At 54.7% G+C, this 19,954-nt stretch overlaps 1 protein-coding gene across 2 annotated transcripts in view; it reads right to left on the bottom strand.

Annotated features, from left to right (window-relative positions):
* The window catches only part of SEMA4C (semaphorin 4C), a 56,365-nt gene that overhangs the window by 32,958 nt on the left and 3,453 nt on the right, over nucleotides 1-19,954 (bottom strand). For both annotated transcript variants that reach the window (XM_044437491.1, XM_044437490.1), the window contains exon 2: nucleotides 3,061-3,290. In XM_044437491.1, the coding sequence (XP_044293426.1) occupies nucleotides 3,061-3,178 (118 nt within the window). In that variant the 5' untranslated portion in view covers nucleotides 3,179-3,290. The remainder of the gene's footprint in view (nucleotides 1-3,060; nucleotides 3,291-19,954) is intronic.

The following is a 19,954-nucleotide window of genomic DNA, read 5'->3' on the forward strand; positions in this document are numbered from 1 at the left end:
AGTGCCTTCAAGCATGTGCAGAGCACCTTTCCTCTGCCCCACCCCACACCTTGGGCTTTTTTTAAGGCCCCAAAATAACACGCCACTGAATAACACACAGCAAAAAGGACGCTTGCAAAAGGGATGTTTCCTTGCCTTTAGAAAACATCGCGCCAGCATCCTGGACTTCTCACTGCCCAGGTATGCTCTGCCTTGCAATCAGCCCCCCTTCTCCTTTAGGGGACAACAGCAGCTAAGCGATCACACACACTGGCGCATGGACGCCTTTCAGAAAGTGGGCGTTGCTTCACTCTGTATGTCCCCCGACAGCTGGACCGGGACCAGAGCCCAGAACCAGAGTCCGCAGGGGCCGCATATGTATCAGGGCAGCTCATCCCCCCCGCCCCCCGGCACGCCCTGCAGCTCACGGCCACGTCGATCCCCTGCGACAAGCCGGCCAGGCCGTGCGAACTGCTCGGCACGTCGGCCGCACATGCCGGCCCACGCCCCACACAGGGCACAGGCGTGCCCCCCGGCTGCCAGCGCGTCGTGACGGCGCAAACTCGCGGGCCAGGGCAGGGCATGGCGGTGCCCCGGCTTTGGCAGGTGGCCAAGAGGGTGAAATTCTGGTTGGGCTGGTAGAGTTCAGGCTTGGTGGGAACGCCTCTGGACCCGCTCCCGCCACCAACACCCACCTGCTGCCAGGGTGGGGCTGGGCGGCCCCCTCCTGAAAGGCCCGCGAAATCGCCGGCTCCAGCCAGCCAGCTGGCCTGCCCTGCTGTCCCTTCGCAAAGGACGGGTCCCACGTGAGGCTTGTGGAAGCCCTGACGCAGCCCGGATTCTCACCAGCAGCAAGAGAAGGTGTTCCGTAGCGCTTTAACCAGTGTGAGAGGCAGTACTGTGCACTGGTTAGAGCATGGGAAGGGGACTCAGGCGATCTGAGTTCATGTCCCTGCTCAGCCGTGGAGCCAAGTGGGTGACTCTGGGAGAGTTAGGGATTCTCAGTCCAGCCTACCTCACAGGGTTGTTGTGAGGAGGAGGAGGAGGAGGAGAATTATGCAGCCACCCTGAGTTCCTTGAAAGGAAAAAGGTGGGATATAAATAGAATGAATGAATGAATGACCGACTGAATATATTTTGGGACAAGCTTCTGTGGACACGACTCAGAGCCATGCAAGGATGTGAAGCCAGTCTCAGGCCTGATGCTCGGAGCAGCCTTCTGCTGGGAGAAGAGAGGCCTGCCTTGAGCCCGGCCTGAGGAAGGACATACCTCCGAGGGCAAAGGCCAAGGAGATTAAGGCTCACAGCCCGGAGAACTTTTGCCTGTTAATAATAGCTCCTTGTCCCCACCTGCCTTGGAAAATCAGCTCGCAGAAGCAGAGGGGCTGCCGGCCGGCCGGCAGGCTGCAGTAGCGAGCCTCGCCTGTGCCTCATCCGCTGCTGCTGCGTGACGGCCCTGCCCCCCCCCGGCCCCCTCCAAATCCCACCCTGTTCATGCCCGTTCCCTTCGCCCCGATGCAGCCCTGGCGCAGCCCATGTCCTGCCGTGCTCCAGAGCAGCCAAGGCGGTTACGGAAGGCAGAACGCGGGGGAATGGCACGCTGCCGGCAGGCAACACGCCAGGGCGGCACCACGGGGGCCGGGGGCCTGGCACCGGCCTCAGCTCCCCTGCAACTTGGCTTACTGCTGCAATGGGGCACAAGCTCCGAGGGCAGCAGAGAAAAAAACAAGTTATCTGCCCAAGAAGGGAGGCTGACTGCAAAATCATCAATCCAACTAGTGCAAGCTTTTCATCAAAGCCGCACACCCAACACAGTGCTTAGGAAAAGGAGCTGAGTGAAGCACCGGATTGCAAAGGGGTTCAAAGATGGAGAGACTTAATTGAGCTCCGCAGACGCGGAGTCCTGCATTGAGGAGGGTATTCAAGGAACTCCCTGGCCCTTTCCTACCAGACTGTCCAGTGTTTCTGTGGAAAGTCCAGGTCTGCTCTGAGAAATGACGAGATTTAGAAAGCAAAACTGTCCAAGAGGAAAGCCCTGCACTCTCTTTGCAATGCAGCTTTAACTTTTATTCCAATCACATCCCACTGCCACATGTACTAGAAACTTAGTTGTAAAATATCACTGTTGTTTGAAATGATCTTTAAATAATAAAGCCTTCATATGTTCATTAATTGATACAAGACCACCAAAATTTGAAAGAGCACTGAATGGGGAGGGAAAGCACAAACTGTCTGTGATGGCAGGAAGGGGGTCTGGGAAGGCTCTCGGGGCTTGGTTGGGGGCCCTGGGGGGCTGGAATAGGGTTGGGGGGTTGCTTTTATTTCTTTAAATGCTGAATTTCCTCCAAGTATCTGACAGAGGAATACATGAACTTTCTCCTCTCCATTTTATCCTCACCATGACCCTGTGAGTGGGCTGGGAGGCAGTGACTGGCCCAAGTGAGTGCCATGCCTGAGCAGAGACTTGAATCCAGATCACTGCTCTAACCACTACACCTCACTGCCAGACTGGGGAGTGTGGCAAACCAGAAAGGGTCCCTGCAGCTGGGATTCTGTACCCCTGGCCTGCAGCTGTCTGCCGCCCAGCATGCTGTGTTTCCACCGCTGCCATGTTCCACTCACTGGGACTGCTCACAGAAGCAGTTCATTTCAGCCTCTCCCAACCCAACAGCCCCCAGAGGTGCTGGACTACAACTCCCATCATCCCAAACTGGACCAGCTGATTGGGATGGGAGTTGCAGTCCAACCCGTCTGGAGAGCGCCAGAATGGTGAAGCGGCTAGAAGACTGTGCTTTGTTCTTCACTGCTGGGAGCAAACATCCGCTTCCTGATCACCCCGACGCTCGGCCTGATTCTCTACAAAGAATGGAAGAAAAGGAGGAGAGAAAAGCGCGCGGGGCTGCAGGCAAGACGAGAGCGGGCACTAAAAGCAGGAGCCTTGCACTGCTCTTGTGAATGAACTGCAACTCCTTCCCCGCTGCCTCTTTGCTTTGCTTTGCTTTGCCTTTTGCCTGCTCTCAGCTGCAAAGCCCGTCAGCCCATGGCCTCTCTCTGTCGGGCGAAAGACAGTCGCCCACTCACCGCTGTAGGGCACGGTTTTCCTGGGCACCAGGTTCCACCAGCTGCTGAATGAGGAGGCGTCCACGTTCAGAACCGCCAAGGCCAGGAGACAGATGCCGAGGGCTGGCCCAGCGACCATCCTGACCGGGACGTGCCGCTCCCGCCGCAACCCGGGAGGCCCCAGGCCGAGCGGTGGCTTCCGCAGAGGAGGTCCGGCTGCAACGCCGACACTTCTTCCCTCCCTCGCAGGCCTGCAAACAATGAAAGGAAGGTGGTTACTTGGGCTACGGTTAGGTTACGAAGCATCAATTATGAATGAAGCGAGCCGGGTGACGCGCCGGGAAGGAAGCGGGAGGGCAAGCGGCCTGAAAGGAACAAAAGAGGCACGGGGGGGATTTCCATTCAGGTATCAGGAACCGCTGCAAGGAAAGGAGCAATGACTCCATCATGGGTGATTCAACCTGTGCACAGCAGGGGTGGGAAGCACAGGGAGGCCCCTGCTCGCTGCACGCAGAGCACCTCTCAAACGAGAACGGATGCGTCCAGTTTCAAAATCCCGCTTCCTGCCTGTCTATTTCAGGAGAACGGCTTCCTGGATATCATGGGATGCTGACCTGGAAAGGAGTCCTTTAAATATACTCGGTTCATTAGAAAAGCAGACCCCTTAAGTGCCCATTAGGGTCACAGCTCTGCTCTCGTTTTCCTACCAGCCCTTAATGCATTCGGAGGTTTGCCCGCTGGAAGCTGGTTTTAGGACGGAGCGGCGGGTGAACCTTTTAGAGACCGAGTGCCCAAACTGCAACCCAAAACCCACTTTTTTATCGCAAAGTGCCAACACTGCAATAAAACCTGAAAACAGCCAGTCCAAGCAAGTGTGTGTGTGTGTGTGTGTGTGTGTGTGTCCTTGGCAGTGCACTGACCGGCCATGCGAAAGCTCAGATGAGTTGCGGCTAATGTATTGCGGCTCGTGCCATCATCGCCTGGCACCTCTACTCCTTTCCGTGCATGCGCATGGCCCCTATGCGTGCTCTCATCCGATGCTCGGCTGCTGGGGCGATGCTGGGGCGACTTGGCTCGCGTGCCGACACAGAGGGCTCTGCACGCCCGCTGCTGGCTCGCCACCACTGGCCTGGGGTTGTCAAGAGGCCTTTTCTTTGACCTGGGAAGGCATCTTTGCATCATCATGTGGGTGCAAAGCCCTGTTTTGGTCCACAAGACACAGCCATTTTTCACAGAGTTGGAAACAGGAGAAGAAAGGCTTCGCCTCACTGGGGGTGTTGAACTCAAGCGGAAAATGCCCACCCCTGGGGGCCATGCGTAGCCTGCCAGGGTGCCACAGGGCTGTGTCCCCTTCCCTTGCCCTTTGTCCCCAGCTCTTAGGGGAAATGGTGGACTGGTGCCTGGCTGTTCCCCCCTTCTCAAAGGCTAAAATACCTTTCCTAAGGCTGAGTTACTGGCAGCGAGAGCTTTAAAGTAAAACAGGCTAGCATATTTTGGACCTGCCATTCTGGCTTCAGCCCTGCCCCCCCCCCGCCCCCGATGGACTGTACCTCCCCCCACGCCAGACTGAATTTGGCTCTGAGTCTGGAAAAGGATCAACGCCTCTTGACCCACCGTCTCCTCTGCTAACCCAGATTTTGGGAAGAATGCAAAAACCAACAGGCTCTGCTGCTTCCTGGTACCGTGTGCCTCTAAGCTGCAGAGAAAGGACGATGCGGCCAGGTGGACCACACACCTATAGCTCTCTCTCCCCTGAATCCTGGTCCTCACAAGAAAGGGGTCCAGGGCAGAAGGGTCTTATTGGGCACACTGGTAAGCTACTGGCTGGCCACCACCTCTACAAGAAGCAAAAGAAGAGCCAGTCCCCAAAAGAACTAAGAAAGCTGCCCAAAGGTGCCCAAAGGTTGCTCAACACATCCAAAGCTCTTGCAGGAGCTCTTCCTTTCCAGGAGTGTACTCCATTAACAACTCTTGTTGCAGTTCTGAAAGGAAGGGAGGAAAAAATGCTCCCAAGAATTAAACCAGTCCCTTAAGAGAATCACCCCATGGGCCCCTGAAATTGCCTAGGAGGCCACAGGATTTTCTGGAGTTCCAGCTCTGAGAGCATAGCTTCTTGGAGTTGGGGCTCCCAAGGTTGGTTTAGGACCACAATACCTGTCAGAGCACCTCACCCAACCAACATCTGCTCAGACAAGTGTGAAGCGTGGCCACTAGGAAGAGGGTCTTCTTGGTGGTGGCCCCAGCCTATGGAATCACCTCCCCACTGGGGCCTGGCTGGCACCAAGCCTGTCCTCTTTTGGGTGCTCTTTCCCAAGGCTTTGAGGATTTACTCAGCCATCCAGCAGCCTGAGCGGAATTCCCTGGCCTTGCGGACTCGCTCTTTTGATTATGCTTTGTGTTGTTTGCTGTTATCCCTAGTTTGTAGTTGTTTTAAATGTTTTAATGGTTTTTTATTATTCTGACATTTTGATTGCATTTTTATCATTTGTTTTTACGGACTTTGGCTGTGGAGTAGCCTAAAAATGTAAGGCACAATAGTAACAGTAGTAGCATTGTTCTGATGCAGCAGACACGCAGCCCGAGCCACGGCTCCTTCTGACCTCAGAGGTGCTGGCGAGACCCCTGCAAACCCCTCGCCGGAGAAACTGCGAGGCCAGTGCAGTTCGGGAATGAATGCCAAAGACTGAGCGAGAGCAACAGGGAAAATCTCCCTGTGTCTCTTCGTAAAGCTGGCATCTGGAGAAGAAAGGTTTCGCTTTCTTCTCTGACTCCGTATCTTCCCGGAAAAGATACAGGGGTTGGGCCAGTCCCTCCTGAGTGGGGTGACCTCCCCTGCCGTTGGTTCTTGCACTACGGCGACTCACGTCTCTGGTGAGAAACTCGCACGGGGAAAAATGTGCTAGCTTCAGGTGCACACTAGCTATGGGGCCCTTTCCTGCCCAAATGCAGCCTGTCGGCACTGCACCTTGAGAAATGCAACAATCGGAAACACCACACACTGCTCTTCCCCGTGATGCAGACAGCGCAATGTCCAAAGTCCTTCGGAGCTTCTGCCACACAGGCTTTCTTTCAACACTTGGTACCTCCCGAGCACAGACTGGGGACTCTTCCACTTTCACTGTTGAGTCACAATTCAAACCTGCGATCAAGGCAGGGCTACTTTACAGCCCTCGGTCAGCGAACTTCTTGCACGACGGAGAGACGTGCTAGCGTGGCAAGTTTTAGAATACTCCCTGGAGAACGTGGAAGCCTTGGCCTCCTTATCATGGGACAAATCGCTGCTGAAATCAGCCACTCCCCATTGCCCAGCTGCATCCACTGAGATCCTTCCGGAAAAGAAACATCTGCAAGCGCGAGAGAATTCTCTGCACCAGTCCCTTCGCAGAAGTACATTTCTCAAGCCAGTAAACCATGACAGTTTGAAAACACTAAAATGCACTGCGTGGGCAGGTCTTAATTGTGACTAAACCAAAGCCAGACTAAACCAAAAGCTCAGCAGCCAAAAGAAGCAGAGAAACAGGGAGGGAAAGATGAATTTGGATCCTCCTCTCTTTCATTCTCTCCTATTATGAAGAAAGACTAACATGCCTGGACGAAAAAGGAACCAGGAAGGAAGGCATGGCAGCTCAGCCCATGACCTTACACATCCACGAAGCTTTTGGACAGGGCAGCACACGTCTGTTCTCTGCAGACTGCTCGGCAGCCCACTTTTCACCACCAGCACAGAAGCAGGGTCAGCCGCAGTAAGTGCTCAGAGATGCGCCCGGTCTGAGCCGAGGTTGCTACTCCTTGGTTTCAACCCTCATCTAGCCACCAGGAAGCATCAGGTCTGGGGCTTGATCCCCGGCATGCCCTTCCTGCAACAGGGAGCCAGGAACCGTAGGCCTTCTCCAGCTGCCAGGCTGTCCGGTTGGAGGAGGCTGCTAGGCATAAGGGCTAAATAAAGCCTTCCCTGCAAATACAGTAGCCCTCTGTACGGGGGGTGGGGACCTTCAGCTCTACAGACCTTGCTTGTCAAGTTTTCTAGAGCAGTCTGGCCAGCTGCTGTCGGAGGCATGAAAAACTAGAACAGCTGGAATAAACCCTGTGATTTATACGCTTGCATGTTGCTACCTCTGCATGTGTGCGCATGTGCGCACACTCGCCATGTGCCAGAAGAGAACACGAGCGCTAACCCGCCTGGGCTCCGTAACAAGATCTGCAGGCTGTTGCCTCCCCTCTCAAGGGCAGGCTTCCACATTACGCTCCCCGAATGGCTTCCTCCCAAGAAGCCCGTGGCCAGGGGGTCGCGCGGCCCCTGGCCCTGGCGTGCTTCAGGCTGGTTTGCCTGCCATCTCTTCGACGGAGGCACCAATTCCTCGCCTCCCGCCCACCCTTCCTTTGTACCAAGGCTCTGCAAGGGTCTAAGATGCACCAAGGGGCAGCTCTCGCAACTCAAGGCCTGTATCTACAACAGGAAATACGAAGGCAGTTAAAATGCCACACTTTTAATGCAGGGGGATTCTCACCTGCAGCTGCCCAGGTGCCCAGCCCCCTTCGTCTCTGCAAAGCTCCACACAGTCAGGGCTGCACTATTATGCCCATTTTACTTCCCAGAAGCCAAGGCTTACCAGTGAGATTTTGCCTGTGGAGACATCCCAAAGGCAACTTTAGATGAGTCAACCATGTGATGTGACCACACAAAGGGCAAATGCTATTTTGGGATAAATGAATAGGAGCATCACTTCCCAATCCTGTGAAGTGCTAGTTCCCCTTTACTCAGCGCCTCATCCGGAGTCCTGTGCCCGGTTCTGGGCACCACAGTTGAAGAAAGGTGCAGGCAAGCTGGGAAGAGCTCAGGGGAGGGCAGCAAGGACGATCCGGGAGAAAGCCCAGAGAGCAGAGACTGCAAGATCTGGGCATGTTAGCCTTGACTGAGGGGAGACAGAAGGCCCCCTGCAAGTCCTTGAAGGGCTGCCACAAAGAGGGGGGCCAGGGTCCCGTCTCAATCATCCCAGAGTGCAGGACACGGAATACTGGGCTGAAGTTACGGGGGAGGCCAGATCCCGGCCACAGATCAGGAAGCATTTCCTAACCGTTGGAGAACCCAAGGCCGAGGGAGGCAGTGGGCGCTTGGACAGCCAAATGAGAGGGGCGCTTTAACAGGGAATCCTGCGCTGAGCAGGGGTTGGCCCTCTGGCCTCTTCCAGCCCCACTTCTCTACGGTTCTGCGCTTCGCCCATTCGGACATCCTGTCGCTCTAACTTCTGGGGTCAATCCATCATTGAAATAAATGTACCCACATTTGGAGCACTGGGGTGTTTGAACTAGAAGTCCTGGGTTCAAATCCCTGCTTGGTCACAGGCAACTCGCTTTTCCTTGTGTCGCAGCTTGCGAATCAGAGTGTCTCACCCCGCAGAGTTGTTGCTTTGACGGTGAAGAGCTTTGGCACACTAAAAGGTGCACTCCTACGTAAGCTTTGGCAGCCTAGAAATGTGTGGGCCTTTCCTCTGCCTTCAAATGCACAGGATTGCTCCCTAAAAGCTCTAGCAGTTATTCCCTGGATGGGTGAAAGGACAAGCCCTGAAGCCACTGCACCTCATACCCTCCATCTGTAAAATGGGAACACCCAGAACCTCACAACAATGCTCAGCACCTCACAACTTATTCCATGCGTCCAGGAAGGCTTCACAGCCATTATCCCAGGAACGCCCACAATGTCCCTGGCGCAACCGTCCGCGCAGTATCCTGTTTGTACCTTGCAGATGACACACCGAGGCGAAGAGCGGCTTGCTCAAGGCCACTAAACAGTGACCTTCCTGGTTATGAAAGGCAGTCATTTAGCCCTCACTCCACACTGAAGTGATGCGGAGCACACACGGGCACACAGTAACTGTACAACGGCCCTGCAGGGCAGGCTAGGGCCAAAATTGCAGGTGCGGAGCTGAGAGAGAACGTGGCAAAACTCCGTGAATCCAGCCCACACCCTTGGAATCTGCTCTCTCGGATTCTCTGTCAAAACACCGCAGAGTCCACACCGTGCTGTTCAGGTTGGCAGCTCCTGAAGCACCAGCACTTGTGCCTGGATAGTGCCCGGGCAGACCTCAGGCGGAGGCAGGTGGGGCGGGAATCGGTGGCTTTGGGAAAGTGCCCCAAATGAAGCTGGCCTATTAGCTGAAGGTGCACAACTAAACCCAGGAGAACGAGTCCTTTACGTTTTTGGCGGCTGCCCAGAAAGGAGAATCGGGACGGGTTGGACCAGTTTTATTCTGGTCGGTTGGCATCTCTCAACACTTTGCAGAGGAATACGGGAAGGGGCAATCCTCTGCTCCAAGGAGAAGCCAATCTCCGTGCATCTTTCATCCGGTGTTTGCTCACTGCCTGCTGTGGGAGGAGGCGGGCAAAATATCCCACACCAGCCTATAAAAGTTTTCCAAAAACGGCGGCGTACACTTGGGCCCCAGCAAAGTGCCGGAGTCGTTTGCAGCGGCCAACGCCGGCAGAGCTCACCATGCAGTTCTCGAAGGCAGCGGGCCGGCGGATCCCAAAACCCTCCCCCAATGCATCAGTCCCCTTTCTTGTGGGTTTCCTGCCCATTAACAACTTCCTGCCTGCAGAAGGAGTCCAGCGCTGACTCAGCTCCACGCAGGAAATGGGGCGGGGGATGGAATGGGTGCAATGCAATCGCCTTTCCCAAAAAGTAGCAGTTATTCCCCCTTTCCAGCCACCGCCACACCTGCCTCTGCCCCCCCCCCCCCCCGACTCCACCTCCCCAGCAAGAACACTGCATCACGTCTTCCCCAGTCTTCGGCCAAGCTCGCTCCCGGCACACCCTGTGAAAGAAGAAAACGCAGGACAAAGGCACGTGATGATGGATCGTCTCAGAAATACAGAAACTGGCTGCTAGTAATCAGTGAGTGGAGAAAGGCACTCTGTGCATGCTCATTCCAGCTCGGGAGGACCTTCGCACCAGGATCCCTGAGCTCTGTCCCCCACTCCAAGGTGGGCCACAGCGCTGCCAGATTTAAAGTCCACTCGCCAGGAATGCTGTCGAAAATAAAACCCACACAGGGTCCGGGGCAGTCAAGCCCTCACTGCGAGTCAGGGACCCCAGCAGGTTCCAGTCCAGGTCAGACCCACCTAAATGTTTAGCCAAGTGTGCAGGTTCCACAGGGACGGCTGTTGCCGACTGCCTCCAATACACACGCCCGGGTCAAACTGGAGCTTTTCTTTCAAATGAGCAAGGGAAACAACCGGCTGCAGGAATGCGCAGAACCCACAAACGCGCAGGTGTCACAGTGGGGCAAGCACCCCGCTTTCTGGCAATGAAAAAACCCACAGCAGTTACAATTCCCTTCCAGGCCATTGCCAAGTTCTACTTCAGAAATTTCCAGAGACACAGAGAGCAGTACTGGTCAATAAACATCGTACCCATCTGATGTCGCAACCTTACCCAAGCCTCCCCAAGAAACTTAAAAAACAAAAAGCGGTAATTTCACCCATGTAGCAAAAATCATGGGAAACGATGCGCCAGCTCCAAGCCACCAGCCGCTCTTGCCCACCTTCATCATGCGCTCCGCATTTGCGTGTCTTTCGAAGACCACAATATAACCACAGCTGCATCACAAACCACAAGAGCAGGGCTCTAGAAAAGTTCCTCTTGGGGCTGCTGACATGCAGTCACCCTTTCTCCTTCCAGCAATTATAGGAACTTCACCCGCCGCTTGCAACCCTCCCGTTTTCCCACAGAAAATCCACTGAGGAAGAAACAGTGCACAAAGACCTCTGACCAAATCCACTGCAACCCCCCAATCCGGACGCACCCCGTTGGTACCCCATGGAATCAGGAGGGGTTGCTTTCGTTGGTGTGAAAAAATGCAAGATGCTAGCTCTCAGTAATGCTGGGTAGTGGTCCTTCCAGGGCATTCCTCACACCGGGGACTTGACTGACCCAGTCTTCCTCCTGAATGCATCACCCTGGTGGCATTTTCCCGTTTTTCCCGCAAATGTTAGCCTGGCACCCCAATAAGAACAACAACAACAAGCACCCACACAGCACCTTTAGGTGACTGCATAATGCTGGAAATGGGAGGATTGTCCTGTCCGAACAGGTCTACTGCTGCATCCCTAGACACCACCAAATTTATTATGGGAACGTTTCCATGGGCTTCCGTCCACTTCACCCCGGCAGTCATGCTCTGGAACAGCTGCTGTTCCTTTTGGGATCTGCGCAGCTGCCCTCTGGTTTTCCTACCAAAATATCTGCAGAGGGCCAGGCCACTCCAAGTCTATAATCATGTGGCCATTCCAGGAGGGGAAGAAAGCCGGTCAAAAGGGCACATGCTCTGAGAGGGCCTGTGCAAGGCCCATTCCAGCTCGCTTCAGCATAAGCACCCCTTAAACAGGACAAAACAAACCCAGGACTTAATGCTGCTCCTTAAGTCAGAGCAAAAGGTTAGGATTGTCCCAGGAGGGCCAAAAAGAGACGGGCTGGATCAGACCAACGTTCCCAGCACGCAGACAGGTGCCCAGCAAGCAGGAAGTGAGCACAGATGTATCCACCTACCCATGTTCCCCAGCAACTGCTGGGCATGGGCATACTGCCTCGGATACTGGGGTGAATCGTCCCCAGGAATCATCAGTTGCCTCCACAAGACTGCCTAAAATCCCGTTACAAAGGCCTGCAACTTGGGTGGCTGGGAGTCCCGGGGAAGCCCATCATCGCATCGCGCAGAGGCCCCTCCTCTGCTCTGCCCCGAATCGCCCACCATCCAGTGTCAGGGGGTGACCTCACGGGATCCGCTTCTTCCGAGAAAAGGGGCTTTCAGGAGCAGGGGGGCAGGTCGCCTCCCTATCCACTTTCTCCACACCACACGTAACTTCACATGCCCCTCTCATGGGCCTCCCCAGTGGCCTTTTCCTTAGCTAATGAGCCCCAACACTGCCGCCTTTGTTCGGAAAGGAACGGCGCCTGCCCCTCGATCATTCGGAGCCTCTCGCCCGCCTCCACCGCAGCTTTCCTCAGATGTGGGGACCGCAGCTGCGTCACACGCACCCAGCTTTCCAGCTACGGTCCCGGCAGCTGGATCTGCTCCAGACGCCCAGCTGGGATGCCGTCTAAGGGGCTAATGCCCGACGGGGGACCCTGGAACGGTCGGCAAAGGGCTGCTCTGGATGCGCACTGGACCCCGGAGACGAGGCGGTGGAGGGGACAGGCGTTCCCGCCACTTCAGGGGAGCAACGCGAAGGGAGGGACTGCGGATCATGCTGCCTGCGAGTTGCAACGAGCAAGAGCACAACGGTGTGAGACCACGCGGACATGAAAGCATCCGAAGGACCCTCGGGCTCAGAGCCAAGGCCTGCCTCCTCTGCCATTCTCTTCAGAGTGGCCAACCAGCTCGCCCCCAAGACATGCATAAGTGGGGGAGGATGGTGCCGGCACCTTCCCACCCCTGCTCCCCAGCAACCGGCGTGCATACGCACATGGTCTCCGATACTAGAAGCAGCACGTGGTGGTCAGGGCTAGCAGCCATCAATGGCCTTCACTTCCAAAAACGTCCGCACAGGCCTGTGCAAAGAACCATCTCACCCAATTGCAGCCAGCATTCTCTGGTGTGCAGCTGAGATGCAAGGCCGGGGGGAGGGCGGTGGAGAGACACCTGGAAAGCACCCAGCGAGAGCATTTTTAGAACCGAACTCGTGGGAGAAGGGTGGGATTCTGGCTGCCATTGTTTGCCATTCTGGGAAACAGGAAGCATACTCCCTCGCTGACTCCCCTGAGAAGCAGAGCTTGTGGAAAAAGATGGCTGCAAATGGATTTCCGGAAAAGGAAAAAGAAGCCAGGCTGGTGGGAACTGCTGGGTATTCCACCAGGAAACCCATCCCGCCACTGTCTGCAGATCTAAGTCTGGTTTGCAGAGCCGTCTTTTCTGCAGAGCTGAGCCTGGTTTCAGGTAGTCCCCCATAACCACTGAGTGAGAGGAAGCCTGTTTGAGTCTGGCCTCCTGAAGGTCTAAGTGAAGCTCCTGGCAGAGCCAGAAACTAAGTTCAGAGACAAGGGAGGATGCTGTGAAGCAGGGAAGACGTGCCCCGAGCATGGGCAGAGTCCCTGCTTCATATCAAAGGATGCAACTCCAAGGCATGCTACAGCTGTTTCTGCAGATCAGTCCGTCTTCTTCCCTGCCCCCTTCAAGCTCTGTTTGAAATTTTTCAGCATCTGTGCAGATTTGGATGCGTTAGGTTCTTATTAATTTATGCAAATAGTTTAAAAATAGTCCATTGCATAATGGGAACCGCTGCTTGAAAATTAGGCATCTGTTTTAAAAAGCAAACGCGAAAACTGGAGTGCTTGACTGGGGCAGGGAGAAGGGGCCCAGGCACACCGGACTTTTCCCTCAGAGAAGTCAAGCTGGCAACCTTTGTCTTTGGGTTGCTGTTAGGGAAAGCCTGACCTGTTGAGCCACATTTAAAGATATAGAAACATGTAAATTTGTGCTCATCTCTGCTCAGCCGTCAGAAAAGTGAAGGGCAGCTGTCTATATAGAGGAAATGATGAATTAAAATCCCTCTATTTCCACCTGATCAATTTAAGTATACATTGAGACATTGGGTTACTGTCCCAGTGGAGGCCTTAATTAACACAGGTGATAATTAAAATGAGAAATCTAGGGTGACTGTGTTTTATCACCAATGTTGGCTGTGGTTAATTATCCCTCTGTTTATTTTGCATACCTTAATGCAAATTGTTTTGAATTGTCACAAACTCCTTTTCGCATTTTGCACTCTGATCCCAAAATCCACTGTTTTCTCTGCTTCCCCTCTCTAAACACACACACACACACACACCAGCATCTGTTGAAATCGCTCTTAATTTCCAAAACATATGCCATAAAATATTTGCTAATCTTTAGCACAGTTTGTATTTTCAGTGGGACATGTCTCCTCCCCAGAAGTTATTCGATGGGCTTTGTTAAATTGGAGCCTGTGCCATGGGGTCTTTCTAGGCAAGCCTTCCCCAAGTTGGTGCCCTGCAGACCTGGTGAACTACAACTCCCAGAATGCCCCAACCTGTCTGGAGAGCAGCAGCCGGGGATTGTGGTCCACTGCCTTGGATTCGAGAAGGGTCGAACTAGGCCAAGACGACACCTGGGCAAGGCATGTCCAGGTCTTGCACTGGAAGTTAACGAGAAACTGCACTTTGCTGCGATTGCAGAACTTGAAAGAGAAGTTAGTCAGTAGCAGGAAAAAAATCCACACTCTTGCAGTGTTGCCCAAACCAAAAGATAGATGTGTGGATCAGTACCCAAACTCAAGAACCCACGAAAAGAAGGTACAACTAGTGAAGTGCAGCCATCACTGATAGTGCAAGAACTGGCAAATCTAAAAGCACACGATCGATGGAAACAAAAAAGCCAGGCCTAGGACAGAAGAGAACTCGTGGAGGCAGCCACAAAAGCCCTCTGAAGCCTGAGCCCATAGGGCAGAAATCTGCATCAAATTGCACATGCTAATTTATTTCTTCATAAATACAAACAGAATGTAGAAATAGTTGCTAGGATTTGTGTGGATGAACTGGCTAAGCCAGCCCATTCATTCCTTATGGAAATAATCTCAAATCAAGGTTTTCAATAAATTTGCATCAGGCCCAGATCACCCCAAAACTATGGCAAACATTCTAAAGTGAGCTTCAGAGCATGGAGGAAAGCAGAGTTAAAGCTTAATTGTTATGCACAGAACTGCTTTTGGGGAACTGGAGAGGGGAGTCACTCCTGCCCTCGAAAACTGCCTCCTGCAGGGCAATTAAATTCGGGTGTCCCCCTCACCTTTTCCCTTGGCACCACAGGGCAGTCAGGTCTATGGCAAAAATGTCTGGGGCTGTGGGAAAGAAGTGAGGAGAGGGCCCAGGTCGGCCCAGGTCCCGCGGCTCCCCTGGTACTCCCGTCCAGTCAGAAACAGAGGGGCTGAGCAGTGCATGCGGAGGAGGCTGAGATACGTGACCTCCTGGCTGAGGCTTTGCTCCCTCTGGCTTGCCAGTTCCCGCTTCTTGGCAAATGCGCTTGGGACCAGCCATATGGTGGCAACCGGAGGAAGACGACAGGGAACCTGGGAAGCGATCGGTCCCTGGACCGTGCCACATTAAGGAGCGGGGTTCCCAGCAAGATGCCGCTCTTCAAAGCGAGCCTCACGGTAAGAGTTTCAAAAACAGCCGTCCTGTCCTCCGTGCATCACAGAGACGGCCCAGATGCCACCAGTCCTCAGAAGGAGCTCCCACTGCAAGATGCAGGAGTCGGAGGGAAGCAACGCACCAGCGGTCCCCCGGTCCTGCCTCCAGTGAGGCTCAGGAGGGCAGGCCTGTGTCGGCAGCAGTCACAAGCGGGAAGGGGCTGCAAGTGAGACCGGCCTGGGGGATGCGGCAGCGGCTGTTGGGTGGGCGGGCCGAGCGGGAGGGGACACATCTGGATGGCACCGGCTTGGAGGAGGCAGATCCAGGTGGTCCCAAAGCGAAGGGGGCCTGAAGAGACCAAGGACGGGAGACAGGCGGTGCCCACTCCAGTCCCCAGCAGCTGAAAGCGGTTCGAAAGCAGGAGGTGGACAGAAGAGGCCCATGCGCAGATGCCACAGAGCACAAGACGTCTCTCCGCTTTGGACACAAGTAGCGGGGGGCCTCGTGCTCACTGACACAGCCCGGGATGCACAAGCAGCACGCGGCACCACGGCTGTGTGAGCCAGCAGCTGGCACAGGCAGCCCTTTCGTCTGGCCTCCAACTCAACAGCCTGTTTACACACCCGCTGCCTGCCAGGGAACGATGGGAAACCAAGGGGCGTGCCGTGCGCCGGCCCCAGATGGGTCAGCCGAGACCTTCATGCAGGGCTGCTTGTGCGCGAAGGTGAAGGGGCGCTTGAATTAATGCAGAGCACCACACTTCCCTCAGCCACACCCCAGCCACTTACCAATGCAAATATGTGCAGGCACTTCTCCACTATTAGGCTTCCTTCCAGATGCAAATACAATGTTAGACTGTTAGATAGCGGCTTAAGGCTTATGCCTGGTGCTTGCCTAACCTAAGCTGCCCCAGCGAGCAGGCGAAAGGTCTTGTGTCGGGCGGAACTTGGCCCATCCGCGGGAGTGGAGAAATCGGTGCCGTCTCCACCCGGCCTGAGAAGCCGTTCCATGCAGTCCGACCGATCCCACATTTTTCACCAGCTGAGGCGCATGCAGTGGAAAGGAAGCCGCTTCCGTGGCTGCATCAGAGAGTGGCCTTATAATGGAGCAGGCAAAGTGTCCAGGATCGGGTGTCAGCAGCACTACGGGGCCGCTGACCCCCAAAGACCCCCCCAGCCAGAGCACCTTTTCCCTGAAGCACTGGGGACTCCGCTGGATCCAGAGTTTTTGGGAGCCATCAAAGACTCCAAAAGCGTTCTCCAACCCACTGCTGGTGAAGGTTCCAGGATGATCACGGACTTCCGGCATTCCTGAACTTTGGCTGGAATGCCCAGGACTTCTGGGAACTGGGGGAGAGCTACTCCTTGCAGAGCCGATCCTAGAGCCCTGGAACAGGAAGGTGAGGCGCAGGAAAGGCCTGAGCCAGAAGGAGAAGGCAGGGCAGAACAGACAGCGACCTGGAGTTTCATGGGTTTTCAATAAAGATGCTGCACTTGCACCTTAAAAGGCCAACGCAGGGGGTGGGTTTGGGTGCAGTCAAAGGCTGCCATGAAGAACACAAGCAGGACTGACCCACAGGGGCCACCGGGGGCCTTTCAAAGGAGTTTGTGTAGGAGGAACTGCTGGGAGGTGGTCCTCACAGGAATGAGTGGAGCTGACTGCCTTTCGCCTCAGCACGGGCCAGCCCCAGGCCAGGAGGGGAAGGAGGACTCAGCAGGGGTGCCGGGCATGGCCACATTCCAGGGAGCTCCTCCGGGACCCCCGTAAGCCCAAGCACTGTACCTACAAGTACAGCAGGAAGAAGGACTGAGGTAGCCCACTGGTGGGAGAAGCAAATCCCCAGATGTTTGGGACTCCAGTGGCCTGTGTTCTTGGCCACTGGCCATGATGGCCAGGGCTTCCGTGAGCCAAGGATCAGCACATCTGGACATCCACTTCTGGGGGAATTGATCCGAAGCCAATGCCCTAATTCCCGGGGAAGGGAAGCAACGAGGAAAGCCAGCATCAAACCCTGACACCGATCGCCTGTCCTTTGGGGTGGGCAGGGTGTGGGGCGGGTTCCCCTGGTGGATCTCTGGGCATCTGCAGTAGGGTTTTGACTTGCAGCTGCCTAACAAAAGCAGCGGCTAAAAAGCTCGCCATGCCACCACGCCAGATGCCTGTGGGGGAACAGGAGCAGTTTTGTGCAAGGGGACTTGCAAGTCCGGCTCCATCCACGTGGCTCCAGTTTGTGGCTCTCAGCTGTCCAATAAGAGCAGTGCAGATCCAACCAGCCTGAGCTTTGCTCATCCAGCCAGGAAGTTCTCTGCCGTCATGGCGAGAAGCACGATTCACGTGGTTTGAAGCATCCTGTGCATAGGATTTCATATCTTTATTGTATTGGTTAAGCGCCTCATAAAATAGATGCTCTGGGCATTGTATAATTCATTTAAAACATATGCATAATTGTATGTTTTACAACAAAATCAAAATGGATCAATAAAAATGCAGCACAACATAAAACCCTAAGAGACAAGTACCAATTCAGCTTGGCAAAAGATAGTAGCTGGATGCAAGCTAAAAGCCACACCGGCAGGACTAACATAACAGGAGCTAGCTACCAAAAAAGAAAAAGGAGAACATACTCAATATGCTTGAGAGAACAGGGACTCCGTAGCCTGGTGGGGAAAGGATAGCAGGATGGACACCAAGTGAGCTTCTCTTGGGGAGCATTCATAAATTGGGGGCCACCACCGAAAAGAACCCTCAGAGTATCTGGCCTCTGCGTGGGACCGTGAAAGAGGGGCAGGTACATATGGAAGAAGATATTTCATCAGACCTCAAGGTCCCAAACTCTGTAAAACTTTATAGGTAAAACACCATGTTGGATAGAGCTTACAAAGGAATTGGAAGCCTGCACAGGTGAGAAAAGACACACAAACCAAATCAGTGCTAGTTTGCATAATGGCTTTGAGATGGAGCTACAAACCAGGCAGTCTAATTTGGCTCTAATGCAACCTCTGCAATGAGGGGCTCAGACAAATTAAGTCCTACAACTCTCAACAGTCTCCAACTCCCCCACCCCCCGGGCCACTTTGAACAGTTAGAATTAGTGCCTTTTAAAAAGCCGGGTGCAGAGGCTCTATCCCAGGGTGTTTTCTTTCAGGCTTAGCTGAACAAGAGCATTAATATACGATGAACTTCTTTACAAGTGAATATACTTGTATACAGTATATCCAATTAATATACTATACACTGCACAAGTCTTGGAAAAGCTCATCACAAAATTTAACACATTCGGAGCAGCTCCAGCCACCGTATCACGGGTGGATCCAACCGTCATGCCAACAAATCTTTTGGTAAGTAGCCTAGAAGTGTGCAAGGAGCAAATTCTCAGCCCCTCGACTACGCAACACACGCGGCCGTCACATCCTAAGTTGGCTGGCAGTACACTGGAGGGCAACGAGCACTTAGTCCCTGTGGATTGACTGCCCCCCTCCCGGTTGCAACAGCACGATAACTCATCACGCCCAGGCGTGGCTCAGCCGCGGGGAGCTGCCGGTCCTGCTCCAAGTCAGGAGGTGGGCTTTGCCCCTCGGCTCCAAAACCAACAAGGACTTTTCCTCCACTGGGGCTTGTCACCGGCTCCAAATGCTGCAGGCTCCGAGCAGCTGGAGCCGCCCAGGCGGTGCCAACTCACACACATCACAGGCTGCGTTGGCAGCAGCCACACACAAGAACACGGAACGGGGTTGAAGAGACGAAGGCCCGACCGTTGCTTCCTCCCACCCTGGCCAAGAAGATTCGACTTGGCGCGGAAAGCTAAAACCGACGCTGCGTGCTCCTGTGTGTAAATGAGGACCTCTCCAAAAGCCACTTCACGTCATCGGGGAGATAGGCAGCAACTCCACCCCACAGAGGCAGAGATAAAAGAGCCTGCGAGAGATCAAGGCGAAAGAGCTACGGCTCTCTGCCATTTGGCAACTTGCTTCCCTCCCTCCCAGCCCAAAATGTATCCGACGTCGGAGATTTGCAGCTCCTCTGGTCCTGCCCAGAAAACAGATCTGAACGAAAACAACACGGGGCTCCTCACTGGGGAAGCGCCGGAGAAGCGGCGAGGGCGAAAGGGTGCCCCCTGCTGGCAAGGAAAGCAGGCTCAGTTTGCCGGCCCCCGGCTCTGTCGGAGCGACGGTGGGAAGCCCGAGCGCGGCGCACAGTGAATGGGGATCTGTTGCCTTCTGTGTGTCCGAGCAGATGGTCGCGGCAGGCAAAAGGCGACGGAGGAATGTGCGTTCTGGCAGCAGGCCTCCCTCTGCAGCTCCCCGACTTTTCCGAGCAGCAGAAAAGGCGCCCAGTTAAACTGAATTCCTGCACCAGCCACTTTCTGCAGGCTTCATTGTGCCACTTTATTCAGGGTTGGGGTTGGGGCTGGGGTTAGGGGAGGCTGGCCAAAACAATGCGAGGATGCCGCTGTAAAGCCCCCAGGAGGAAGGAAAGATCAAGGCAGGGGGCGGAAACAGGAACTCAGAAGGAGAAGGAGAAAGCGAGGAAGGGCCAGGGCCTCCAACACATCTGTCTCTCCCTGCACCCTCTCCTTCAGCCCCCCTCCCCATTCGACCTGCGCTTATGCTCCTGGGTGAATTCAGCAGCAGCTGCAGCACCTCCTTGGCACCACATACAAAACTTAGAAATCTCCCCCCCCCCCCCCCCCCCCCCCCCCCAAGAGAGGGGGGGAAAAAAACCCGCCGCCGCCCCCCCACTCACCCCACCCCCCTCCACAGATGAAAAAAAAAA

The sequence above is a fragment of the Varanus komodoensis genome, unplaced genomic scaffold (assembly GCF_004798865.1).
Source record: "Varanus komodoensis strain SLA01 unplaced genomic scaffold, ASM479886v1 scaffold30, whole genome shotgun sequence".
In the NCBI taxonomy this organism is placed as follows: domain Eukaryota; kingdom Metazoa; phylum Chordata; class Lepidosauria; order Squamata; family Varanidae; genus Varanus; species Varanus komodoensis.